Source organism: Lutra lutra, chromosome 18 (assembly GCF_902655055.1).
Source record: "Lutra lutra chromosome 18, mLutLut1.2, whole genome shotgun sequence".
Classification (NCBI taxonomy): Eukaryota; Metazoa; Chordata; class Mammalia; order Carnivora; family Mustelidae; genus Lutra; species Lutra lutra.
This window is the reverse complement of record NC_062295.1, coordinates 38,667,238-38,680,584: the sequence shown is the minus strand read 5'-3', so window position 1 is coordinate 38,680,584 and position 13,347 is coordinate 38,667,238. Positions and strand designations below refer to the sequence as shown.

Here is a 13,347-nt window from a genome sequence, read left to right as displayed (position 1 = left end):
AATTCAGACAGGGATGAAGCCGGCCATCCAGACAGCTGCGTGCAGTACCCACCACCATCCAAACCGGGGCCATTCCCAATGGTCACATTTCTTTGTGTCTGGAACCTTACTGAATGCTTCACGTAACGTCTCCTTAGCCGGTGCTTGGTCCCTCTTTACAGATGTGAAAACGAGGCTCAGCTGGCAGCAGGGCCAGCCCAAGGTCACAGAGCTGGCCAGCTGAGTCTCTCAGAGCCAGAACCCACACCAGACTACCTGATGATGTCCAATCCCATGCTTGCTCCATGACTCATGGGGAGAGGAGCAAGGACAGGCACACCCCATGCCTGGAGCCGGAGCTCAGATGGTCTAAGCACACATCACTGACTCCTGTGTGACTGTGAACCAACAGCTCACCTCCCTCACCTCGCTCAGTTTTCTCGTCCCTAAGATGGGGACCATACGATCAACATCACTGTCCGGATGCAAGAATTTTTTCTTAAGAAGGTATGTGAAAGCAGCTAGCATGGTGCCTAGTGCTCCAGCTTTTCTTTTCCAAAGGACCTACAGACCAGACATGGAAATTTCAGACCAAACCCCAGACCAAGCGGATTACGGGCCTGGCGTGCTCATGGCTGCCAGCACTGGACTCTACACAGTGACACTGATGACGCCTGAAGTTCCGTGCTAATCACAAACCGATGAGGATGGCCCCGGGGATCTTGGGACACAGGAGAGCCACTCACACACAAATAGGACATTCTCAGCTGTGAGGGCTACCCCTTTCCAAGGGAGACGCAAGAGACCAAACCACAGAAGGGGAAAAAAAATCACGGGTCTGTTTCCTGAAGACATCACAAAACTGAAGCTGAGTGCCAAAAACAGTCACCTCTCAGATGACTTCCTCTGACTCAAACTGGAGCAGGAGGAACCAGCACAGGGGCCACCCAATCTCTGCTTCTCCATGAAGCTCACCAAACCTGCTTCTGAAAGGGCCCCATTCAAGTTGGGTTTATTCCTCAAAAAACCTCTTCGGTCTCTCACTTCTGGAATGTTTACATGTGGGGAGGCCCAAAGATTTTTTCCAGCATTTAAAAGGAATACTGTTTTAGCTAATTTGGGAAATCTTAGAATAACTTACAAAGAAGGAGTTCAAAAATTCCAAAAAGAATCATGCTCTCTCTCTTTAACTAAATTCAATCTGGTTTTGGTTTTTATTCTTTCTTTAAACCCTCACCCCGGGTCTGGTTGGTTCAGCCTGAAAGTGACTCAGGTTTTCTAGGATCTCTTGCCGTCGAAGTGAAAATATTCCAAAACATCCCGCAGGCCTAAGTGCGTCTCTACCCCAGCGAAGACTAAAAAGCCTGCATTCACAACCAAATGAGGCTCCGCTAATAAAATTCCAAGCAGTCACTCATATTATAAGCCAAGTGAGATACAATTAAATCCATCTGAACAAACCTCAACCGCTCTATGGAAGGAATCACAAAAAGTAAGACGAGGTCCCTGCCAGCCAGCTGCCTGCAGGGTCGACAACCAGGAATGCCATTCATCAGCCGGAGAAAGGAACGCCCCAGAAACTGGCATGAACAAACTAGGAACTGGGAAGAATGTCACAGTGAGAGAAGTATGTAGTCAGTCTTGCCCGCACAGCCAAATGTGTGCTGAACGTGGAGACCCAGTTTTCCGTGCAGAGAAGGCTGGACTGCGCTCTGCCGTCTGCAGCCCCAAGACTCCAGAATCCGTTATCTCGGATCATCTGAGTGTCTTCATGAGAGGAGGGAACTCGGCCATGATCTGCGAAATTTGTTTTTGAGCGCTGTCACATCCCGCTCAGCGGGAAGAAACACTCCGTTCGACATCGACCCCCAGCTCCCCAGAGTGAACTGGGGCTCCGATAGCGACGAGCAGAGCCCAGGCCCACGTGCAAACCATGCGGGTCACGGTTCTCCTGCAAAACCACCACCGCCCATATACAGACCTCCTGCGGTCATCCCGCCACACCATCTACTGTGCACCCCCTTCCTGAAGAGAGATAGGCGACATTCCACAATGAATGGTCCTCCGTGGTATTTCAAGAACAGTCACATAGAACAATCTCGCTGTGCGTAAAAGGTTCCAGAGAAGGGAAGTTCACAGCAGGGAAGGCTACTTAAGTGAAACCTGGGGGAGGCTCGTGAAAGGCAGGATCACGACACAAGCCCAAGGGGGACTGGAGCAAGGAGGTGACATCTGCCGCTTCTGAACCAGAGCCACATGCTCAGCTGCATGTGAATCCCACTCTCGGGTCCCAGGCCAGCAACGGGACTGCTGCCGCCTCAGTTTCCCCATCCGTAAAGTGGGGGTGTGATAAACAGCTGACTTTGCAGGGTGACTGTGAGGGGCACCGCATCTCCTCCGTGAGACCCCAACAGGGCGTCTGACACACAGGAAGCTGTGTGCAAGGCTTCCTCAGCAACACGACCCGTCCTCTGCTCCGTGAAGATTGCCCTCCGTGGAAGCCCCTTCAGCCAGGAGGGAGAAGACGGGATACTGTCTACCCGTGACCAGGTCCATCTCGAGAAACATGCCACTTCCACAGGTCACAGCTAACCTCTAAACTCTGCAGGGACTCCAACAGACTCCCGCCTTCACTGTTTGTCACGAGAAGGAAAGCCTGTGGCACATGAGACGCCCCGAGATACAGAACTGCACCTACAAACCTTCCTCAGAAGAGCAACAAATGCAACCTTCAATCTCCCACTGGTACGAAAACCCAGCAGTGAGGGACATTTCTCAGGAGCTGGGAGGTGACCTTACCATCCCCAAGACAATTAACAGTGCTAAGTCATGACGATTGCCGTATTCCTTTACGGTAGATGGCCTTGGCCAAGGACATCCTGGGAACTGCTGGTGACGTCCCCAGACAGCTCTCCGGCTGCAACACAGGCCAGCAGCCCTTAGGTCTGGGTTGCTGCTTTTCTTTTCCCCAGACCCACCGAAACTGCTGAATTCACCAGCGCCGGTAGCAACCAGACATAGACATCAGAAACAGTGGAAGCCGGGGCGGGTGGGGGGCCCTCTCCTGCTGATTCAGGGCAGGAATCTCCATTGATTCTGACCTTGACACAATCACACGTGTATTTCACTACAAATACATTTCCAATATGAACTAGAGAGTAGAACCCAAAAGAGTTCAAAATGCCTTTCAAAATGCCTACAAAACCACATTAAAACAAGACCCCCTGCGCCCAGCTCTACTGGGCCAGCCACATCGTCAGCAAGTGCGCCTGGCGGCTTGGGATCGCAGGGTTGCCCTCCACGTTTCCCATGTGAAACAGATAACACCACACGGGTGTGACATGGCTACGGGCCGTGTAACAAAACTGTATCTCCAACACACACCCAGGTGGACCAGTAAAAGACCAGCAGTACCTGAACCCCCACCCCCGCCCTGTATGCCTTGGAGGTCAAACCCCCCTCTCTCCTACCAGAGCGACCACTGCCAACTTTTCATGGCATTTTGCTTGCTCTTCATTCATAGTTTCACCACGCAAGGAAGCATTCTACGCGACAGAGTCGAACCCCACATGTTTTTTAACTTGACAGAAACCTAGGTCACTAATGTGTGTGTTTTCTCTGGCTTCTCTGGAGCCCCTCAGCAAAGGGCAGGGGGACTCAGTTCTGACATTAGCAAAGGGCCCCAAAGAGGTCACTCCAAGGGCCTCTCCCCGTTCTCAAAGCCAGGCAACCGAGCTCACAGAGACTCTGATTCAGCTGCACAGCGGGTAACGGCGTCACCTGTGAGGTGGCAAACTAGCTTCGTGGGAGACAAACCGCTGACCTAATGCAAGCTGGAGGGCAAGTTTTACCCCTGGTTCAATTCAAAGAACCATTTTCTGGAAAACACGGCAAGAGTGTCTTGAACGCAAACTGCAGGACATCAGCACTTCAGCAGCACCAACAGACAGCCTGATGCCGGGTGCGCAGGATTTCAACAGACAGTGATGAAAGCTGTTTTTTGCAACATAAAAATAATGTTCAGTGGAAAGGCCAGGCTATAAGGGGTCCATACACCATGAGGACAGCCACGTAAAAAACATACGCACAGGAGAAAGGAAATAAAGTTGACCCTCAAGCAACATGCGGGTGAGGGGCATAACCTCACCCCAGCACCGCTGAAAATCTACATGTAACTTCCGACTCCCCAAAAACTTAACCACGCACAGCCCACTGCTGGCTGTAAGCCTCACCGGTAGCAAAAGGTCAATTAAAACATATTTTGTATATGTAGGATCTACCCTAACCTCACAATAAAATAAATTGGAGAAAAGAAACATTAAGAAAATCAGAAAGGGGGGCGCCTGGGTGGCTCAGTGGGTTAAGCCGCTGCCTTCGGCTCAGGTCATGATCCCAGGTCCTGGGTTCGAGCCCCACATCAGGCTTTCTGCTCAGCAGGGAGCCTGCTTCCTCCTCTCTCTCTGCCTGCCTCTCTGCTTACTTGTGATTTCTCTCTGTCAAATAAATAAATAAAATCTTTAAAAAAAAATTTTTTTTAAATTAAAAAAAAAAAAAAAAAAGAAAATCAGAAAGGAAACCCGCTTACGGCCCCACACTGTATTTACCGCATACAGCTGACAGTCGTGCTGCTCACCAGTCAAGGGCACGCCAAAATGCGGCGGTTGTGTTGAACTGGCGGAATTATGGGCGAGTTCTCCGTTTATCAAAAGTTTGTACTGGCAGTTACGTTCTTGTACAACAAACATTCTCCTCCAAGTGCCAATTCTCATACAACAGTGCAATTTTACTGGTTTGATTACAACTCACCGGTTAAGACTTGTGGTGAGCAAACTTTACCAGCACAAATCAGGTATGAAAGATTCTCGGGAGACCCACATAAACGGACTTCTAACCCACAAATCTCTCCAGTCCATACCGAGCTTCCCTGGAATTAATCCAGCATCACATAATTTCCCTTCGCCTCTGCTGAGCACACAACCTCCAAACGGGTCAGGAGTCCTCGAAAACCCCACCAAACACTGCTCCACAGGCAGAAACAGCCGGTGGGCTCCCCTCCAGCAACCCAGCCAACAGAAAACGTCAAGTGAGGCATCAGAGTCCCCAGTAAGCCAAACGACAGACAGGACATGCATCTCAGCCATTCTGAGGACCCTGGGCTAGAGGGTATTTCAATCCTGACTGTTTCAACAAAGAGTTTCTACCCCTGAAGTCTGGTTACAGTTTTTGAGTGATTCTATAATAAAAACACAGAGAGAGTGAAAACACGGCAGCTCCTCAGAGGGCAACAGGATCAAGAGTCACGCTCTCCAAATACTCTGGGGGCCAGGCATCCCCCTGCGCCCCCGGCCGGCCCCACTTCACACCCAGGCCACCCCTCCAGTCTCTCCCCAGCAAGCGGGACGAGCAAACATCTCTTTTTGTGTTGCCTGTTTCTTAGGAAGGAAAAAATATCAAAACAGAATTCCCCCGCCCGTAACACATCACTTTCTTGCTAACCACAAATTCTGGCAAATCTGTTCTACATAATACTGATTCCGTTAGTTCCTCTTTCTTCAAATTGACACATTTTACCTTGCAAATTGTGTATGTCAGTAGAAGAGAGTTTAAAGGCCAGCAAAGCAAACTTAAATCGTATTTCCACGCTACCGTTATCAAATGAAAATGCGATACTATCCTTAAAAAAAACTTCCGATAAAAATTATTTTCAAACATCTCAGCCTTTCCTACAAAGCAGATCTTACTCTAGATCCTGGGAGGTGAAGAAAAATAATAGTTTTTGCCTACTGGGAGCTTACAGTCAAAACGTGTGTAGTGATGGCGAGGAGGATGGACAGGAAGAGCTTTTTTCCGGAATGCAAACAGCACACTGAGGTATAATTTAACCCATATGCATACATGTTATGTGACAGCTCAGTGAATTCTGACAAACGCACACCCAGAGAAGAAGCAGGCGAGGGGTGGTGGCGGGGCCAAGAGAGCAAGGAAATCGGCCAGGCATGCAGAGAAGGTGGGTGCCCATGTGCAGGAGCTCAGATGATGAGCAGAGCTCAGCCGTGACCCCAGAGAAAACCAGGAGACAAATGGCTGGGAGCTTCCTAACCAGATGGAACGTATGGAATGCCATCAAGTGAGGCACTCCAACAGAAGTGAAGCTGGTTCCCCCGTGTTCTCAATACAAATTTAGGTCCATCGGACTGCAGAAAGCCGGGCCGCGATACGCAGCAGTCGTGTGTGTGTGTGTGTTTTTTTATCAGGGCAATCTCAAAAACTCCAATTACACAGTCACGCATCTCTCACATTCATTCCTTGCCATTCTGTGTCCCAAGTGCTGAGCTTTAGAACCTCCCAAAAGGCCCTGAAATTAAATCTCATCCTGCACAGAGAACAGGATGTTCCCATCGGACACTGTAATAGTAACAATTTTAACACAAAATCCCCAAAGGCCGTGTGTTCAAAATGAAAAAATGCACGGGACAAATCAATAAGGGAAAAGACACACTCCTGAGAAAATGGGCAGGAGATACGAACGGTGAGTTCAGAGAGGCCGCACAAGATCAAACTGTGGCAAGAAACTAAACCCCAATAATACTAGAGGAAATCAGGTCCAAACAGAAATGAAACACTTTCTGATTATAAGTCTGAAAGGAGTTTGTAAGATAGCAGGTAGCATCCAGGAGGTTATGAGGAAGTGATGTTCTTAACATGGCACACTACAGTCACAAGGGCAAACTGGCAGGACCCGCCAAGAGGATAAGGGGTGGGTGTCTGCTAAGACGAAACATGTGCACACCCCACAAACCAAGGATGCCACTCCCACTGCTCGTGGGAGGCATAATAATGCCCCCCCACAAGCGGTCCACAATCTCAGCCCTGGAAACGGAATCTGTCGTTTCCACGGTAAAGGGGAACTAAGGTAGCAGCAGATGGAATGCAGGTGGCCAGCCAGCGGCCCTTAAAATAAGCCACAGGGTGTGGATTATCCAGGTGGGCCCAGTGTCGTCCAGGGGTCCTCAAAAGTGGAAGAAATAAATAAGAAAAGGGAAACCAGAGAAATGACAGCCTAAGAAAGAAGTGACCCATGGTTGCTGTAGAAAGGGGACCAGCAGCCAAGGAATCTGGGAGGCGTGTGCAAGCTAGAAAGGCCAGAAAATGCATTTTCCCCTGGGGCCTCCAGGGGAACGCAGCCCTGCCCACACCTGATACTAGCCCTGGGAAACCTACTCTGGACTACTGACCTCCATCCAGATCTGTGAGATGACAGATTCGTGTCGTTTAAGCCACCGCATTGGTAGTAATTTGTTACAGCAGTGGCAGAAAACTGATTTAGGGGAATGTGGGCACATGTGCTTGAGGAGATCCACGTTTCCTAAGTCCATATACATATAAAACATAAAAACAGGACAGAATCCATCCCAGACCAGTAACGTCCCCTCTTGTAAAAAGACAGTGATAGCCATCGGTGTGAGATTTTCACTTAATGGCTACTGTTCTACTTTTTTTTTTTTTTTTTAAGAAAACCCATTTGTCCACATATAGTTGAATTGAAAGTTACATTTTTAGGGAGTTACTATTCACAGATTGAGCTCCAAAGCATTCGAATATAAGACTATTTAATGCCGAAATCCAGGGAACACCATTTTCTCTGAAAATCCCAAAAGCGCTACAAAGACCTAGACCTCACAGTCCCTACAATCAATATCATGAGCGGGTTCTGCCTATGTGGACAGAATACCAGAGAGAAACTCCATTCTACACTCGTAAGCACAAACCCTTCGACAAATCAAAATGAGCCTTGGTTACGGTGTGAGATAGACATTTATGGTCTAAGGGCAAGATTCAGCCTCAAACCCTAGGTTTTCTGACTCCACCCCCCACCCCAGCCATGACTCCCACCTGGACATGCCTCCTTAATACTTGCCCACTTTGGCCAAGTCACTTGCTTCTGGGTTGTATTTACCCCAGTGTAAAAAAAGTTTGTTCTGGGGCGCCTGGGTGGCTCAGTCGGTTAAGTGTCTGCCTTCAGCTCAGGTCATGATCCCGGAGTCCTTGGATCGAGCCCCACAGCCAGCTCCCTGCTCCGTGGGGAGTCCGCTTCTCCCTCTGCCCCTCACCCAGCTCGTTCTCTCTCTCCCTCAAATGACTGAAATCTTTAAAAAAAAAAAAAAAAAAAAGAAGAAGAAGAAGAAGAAGAAGAAAAGATTTGTTCCACCATTTCACCTGCCTGATAGGACAAAGGGTTTTAAATGGAATGAAAGGACAGAGCATATCCCAACAGTCCATGAACCCCACTTGGAGACTCACCTGGCTATAGGACAGTACTCTGTAAACAGGTGCTGCACTGTCCGCAGGGTAAGCACGCCTAATAAAATCACCATAGCCCCAAAGAAAGCCAACTACCATGGTTATTCCCCCCGAGTCACAGGAAGCGCAAGCTTGAGAGCTCGTACCATCCACAAATGGCAGTCAATGGTTGAGTCCCGCCGGACAGGTCCGCCACAGCGCCCATGCCTATGAAGAGACCCCCGAATCCCCACCACATCCAGCAACTAGGAACTGTTTCATAATCCCAGCGTTAATAAGCCAATGACAGCCTCCCATTCCCAAGAGTGACCAGCCAAGGGGTCCAGGCTGGGGCCCTGGGACGGGTGAGGTGGACTGCCCACGCCAGGTTCAAATGTGTGACCTCAAGAACACAGTGTTCTAAACAACAGCAAGAGCCATCACATGCTTCCCCTTACACGGCTACAAATGAAATGAAAAATAACTAAAAACCAATTCTGGAGGTGGGGGACTTCATTCCGAACGCAGACTCACCCACAAGCTTTTACATCAATGGGCCCAGTCCAATGTCCACCAGCAACTCTCGCAGCTTCCCAGCCACTCCCCTGCCTTCTCTCCCTAATGAATAAACACTCTGGGAGCCTTCCAGGGGACACCTCGCCAGACCCTCTCCCCAGGCGGAGTCCCTCAGCCTCGTGCCCCATCCCAACCCGCTCCAAGCAGCAGCAGCAACTCCGACCAACACCGCCCCTGCAACTGTTCTCCAGTTAGGGGACTAAAGCAGGGAACTTTTCAACACGCAGCATCCTAGAAAACCCAAGCCTCGCTCACGCTTTTCCGTGCTGACGCTCATCCCCTGGGGCAGAAGCGCTGAGGGCGAAGTATGTCCGGGCTGCGAATAGGAACTCACAAGTCCTGGCCGGCGCGATTTCTTGTCCGAGCCCCGCCAAGTGCCGGGGCTGCGCCCCACGCGGCCGGCCTGGGCGGCACCGCAGGGAGCGGAGTGGGGGGACTGGGGGACGGGGGGGCAGGCCTCCGCCCCGAGGAGTTTGCACAGGGAGGCGCGGCCGGGACAAACCTGAGCAGGTGCTCGGGTCCCCGGGCCCGCGGCGCGCTCCGCAGCGTGGCAGGGGCGCGCGGGGCACCAGCGCGCAGCCAAGGAGCCGAGGGCCGCGGGGTCACAGGGTGGGGGGCCAGGGCCGGGCGCGATAGCAAGAGACCGCCAGCCGTACCTGCCGCCGGCGGGTCCGCCTCCTCGTCAGCCTCCGCCTCAGCTGCCGCCGCGACTGGCGCCGCGCCTGCCTCCACGGGCAGCCGGTCCATCACGCCGCCAGTCATGTGAGCGCGCGCCACGTGACTTCCTCCGCACCCGCCGACCCGCTTCACCACGCCCACCCCCCCGCACGCCCCGCCCGGGCCCCGCCCAGACACGCCCTCGCCACGCCCCTTGTCCGGCCTCGCCACACCCGCTCCGGGCCTGCCACGCCCTTTGCCTGACTTCACCACGCCCACCCCAGGCCTGCCACGCCCCTAGTCCGGCCCCTAAACGCCCCGCCACGCCACGCCCCGGCCACGCGGCCACCCGGAGGGCTGGCCTGCGCTCCCGCTTCCCGCCGCGGGCTCGCAGCCCGCGCCGCTCGCCCACTCGTTCAGCCGCGGGTCATCACACTCACCCCCTTGTCAGCTTACTTGGACTTCCGCGTGGGCCTCTCCCCACCCCCGCACCCCGCCCCCCCCCCCCCCCGCGTCCCTCACCCTGCAGCCCTCAGCCCTTCCCCTAGGCTCTCGCCCCGCCCCTCATGCACCCATCCCCCACCCACTCATTAGTTCCCCCACTCGCATTCTTGCATTTATCCACCCTCCCACTCCGGCTCACTCACTCACCCCCTCGCTTGCTCGCTCCTTCACTCATTCGTCCACCGCCCCTTACTCAAGCACACACTCATTCACTCCCGCGCTCGCTCGCTCACTCATTCATGCGTCCCCCGCCTTGCTCTCTCACTCACCCACACACTCACTCGCTCATTCATCCCGTCTGTGGCTCGCTCACTCAATCACTCACTCATTCATCCGTCCACTCACTTGCTCACCTGCTCTCTCGCAAACCCGCCTTACTGTTCACACGGCACACACACTACCCCTCCCTGACCCGAGGGCAGGCTGCCCAGTGCTGGGAGCCCAGGACACCTGGGTCCATTACATACTCCCCCCCCCACCCCAATCTGGAGGACAGGACAGCAGAGGAAGTGTCCTGGCTGTTCGAAAGTCACACTGTGGGGGCTCAGGGAAGGGATGAGGGGACCCCTGGGTGAGGCAGAGGGGATGAGGAGTTAAGCAGGAGGAGAAGGCAGCAGCCTCCAGCAGGCACAAAGACCCTGAGGCATCATCAAGCAGCTGCAGGCACTGTGGTCCTCCTGGAGCTAAAAGTGTGGGTGCAGAAATGGCAAAAGAGGAAGCTGGAGCCCCAGGAAGGGCTCCGTCCAGGAGGGCCTCCTTTCCAAAGCAAGGAGCTGGGACCTCCTGATTCTGATGCCTACCAAAGCCCTCTGGGAGCTGGTTACAGCGATCAATAGCCCAGCTCTAACCCATCTGGGTCCTTCCCCAGGAAGTCCCTTCTCCTTGCTGCAGCTACCAGACCCTGCTCTGGTTACACATCACCGCATCCAGGATGTCCCTGGGAGCTGACACAGAGACACTCTCTCCCTCCATAACCTAGCAAGTGCTGCCCCCTGCTACACATGGGCTTCCCCAAGTCACGGGGGTGACCCAGAAGGATCCTATGATACACAGCCCCCCTCTGATGCTGCTTCCTTCCGCCACCCTGACCTTGCTTTCAGCTGCTCTTGCATCAAATGATGAGCTCAGCACTTTCCCTGACTCCGCATCTCTCCATCCCCGAAACACACACACACACACAAACACACACACACACTCTCTCTGTTAACGTCCCTGTATTGTCAGCAAGTATCTCTGTCCCTCACTAGATAATAGTCTTTACTAAATATCTAAGAGTTCACTGCATTTTCCAAACTGTAAAGCATTATACGATATACAGATAGACATTATTCAAGAATGATAGCATAAATGTATTATTTTAACACCCCTGACACTGACCCACACAGCCTCTAGCTCAGTGGTTCTGGGGTTCTGGATCTTTGCTGTGCTTTCCAGTCACCTGGGGAGAGTTCGAATATACTCAGCCCCCAGAAATTCTGATTTGATTCATCTGGAGTGTGGCCCAGACTTGGTGGTTTTGTTTTTGTTTTTGTTTTTCTTAAGCTTCCCAGATGATTCTAATGAGCAGCCAGGTGGAAGACCACTGCTCTACTTTGAAAGTTTTATTCCTGCAAACATTGCCTGGGCATTTCCTAGGTACTGGATTTTGTGTGGTGGGGGAGGAGGGTGGGGAACCGAAGGGTACAGCAGGATTCTCACCGCAGAGCGAAGCAGCTGTTAGGGCTGGAAACATACGTGTTGTGGGAAGAAAGGGGAACAGGCCGTGGGTTCTGACGTGACCAGTTCTGAATGCCAGAAAAGGGAACTCGGTCCTCACAGGTGGTGGGCTCCATTGCCAGGTATCTCCAATGGTTAGAAAGTCTTCGGAAATGTGCACTGAACTATGTCTGTCTGCGACTTCTTTAGATCCTCACCAGGAAGACTAATCCTTACACTATTTCTCTTTCATTCGGGGAACAGCAAGTAGAAATCAGAATTTCTGGCTTTTAAAACCTTTCAATTAATGGCAAGAATCCAGTTACATTAAGACCGTTCAGGAGTGCCTGGGTGGCTCAGTGGGTTAAAGCCTCTGCCTTTGGCTCAGGTCATGATCCCAGGGTCCTGGGATCGAGCCTCACTTCGGGCTCTCTGCTCAGCAGGGAGCCTGCTTCCTCCTCTCTCTCTTCCTGCCTCTCTGCCTACTTGTGATCTCTGTCTGTCAAATAAATAAATAAAATCTCTAAAATGCTCTGAGTACTGTATCCTCGACTGTTCATCTAGCTGATGTATTTGTCAGGATAAGTGATATCATGCTGGTGCATTTCCGCAGCCTGAAATAACAAGGCGATTACGCTCACCATAGTCTCTCGGAAACCCAGGACGATGGAGTGGCCACCGTCTGGGATTTCTGCCATCGTGACCAAGGGAAAGCGCCCCTGGAGGGTCCAGCGTGAACACTGAAATGCTCTGGCCCAGAAATGATACAACGTTCCACTCAGGGCTTCTTGGCTAGAACTAGTGGCGTGGCTCTGCCCACCCACGAGAGAACCAAAGGGATGACATCACCCTGTGCCTGGAGGACAGAAAGCCAGAAATATTTTGCAAACAGCGGTCAATACTAACCACACTAACCAAACTAGCGTTTATTGAATGCCTGCCTACTATGTGCTGAGCCCTTTTCTAGGTGCCTTTTATCGGGAGGCTCCTCGACACCCCACAGTAAATCTTATGAAATAGTAGCATAATTGTCTCCATTTTCCGGACAACAAAGGCGGAAAATCCACACGCTGAGATGGCAGAGCTGGTCCGCAGAAGAGCCAGGATTTGAACCCGGCCTGTCCAGTGCCGGAGACCACCGTCATAGTCCCTGTGGCATTATTACCCCGTGCCATAGACCCAGCCGTTACCCCTCAACACTCTCACTGTGGAAATTCCAGTCCCCCGGAACATCTTGTTTGAGGAAGCTTGGGGCGCCAGTGGCGTATGGCTCTGTAAATCATACCGGGGGGAAGGGGAGGGATTCTAAAGGCAGGGAAAATGGTAACAATGTCATGGATAATATCGACGGCCCCCAAACGTTTATTCAACTCCTATGTGACAGGCTCCGTGCTGAGTGATGAACCAGTACCAACTCACTTCATCGCATAAAGGTCATGAAATCAGACCCTCCGGGGGTGCGTAGCTGGCTCAGTGTGTTGAGCGTCCCACTCTTGATTTGGGCTCAGGTCGTGACATCAGGGTCATGATCTCAGGCGGTGAGATCAAGCCCTGTATTGGGCTCTGTGCTCAGCATAGAGTCTGCATCTCTCTCTCCCTCTCCTCCCCCACCCCCGTCTCTCAAATAAATAAAATCTTTAAAAACATCAAATCCTC

General features: G+C 52.0%; 1 protein-coding gene across 2 annotated transcripts in view; it reads right to left on the bottom strand.

Annotated features, from left to right (window-relative positions):
- SNX8 (sorting nexin 8) overlaps positions 1-9,627 on the bottom strand; it is a 39,251-nt gene extending 29,624 nt beyond the window's left edge. For both annotated transcript variants that reach the window (XM_047713355.1, XM_047713356.1), the window contains exon 1: positions 9,492-9,627. In XM_047713355.1, coding sequence (XP_047569311.1) covers positions 9,492-9,597 — 106 coding nt within the window. In that variant the 5' untranslated portion in view covers positions 9,598-9,627. The remainder of the gene's footprint in view (positions 1-9,491) is intronic.
- Between the last annotated feature and the right edge of the window lie 3,720 nt (positions 9,628-13,347).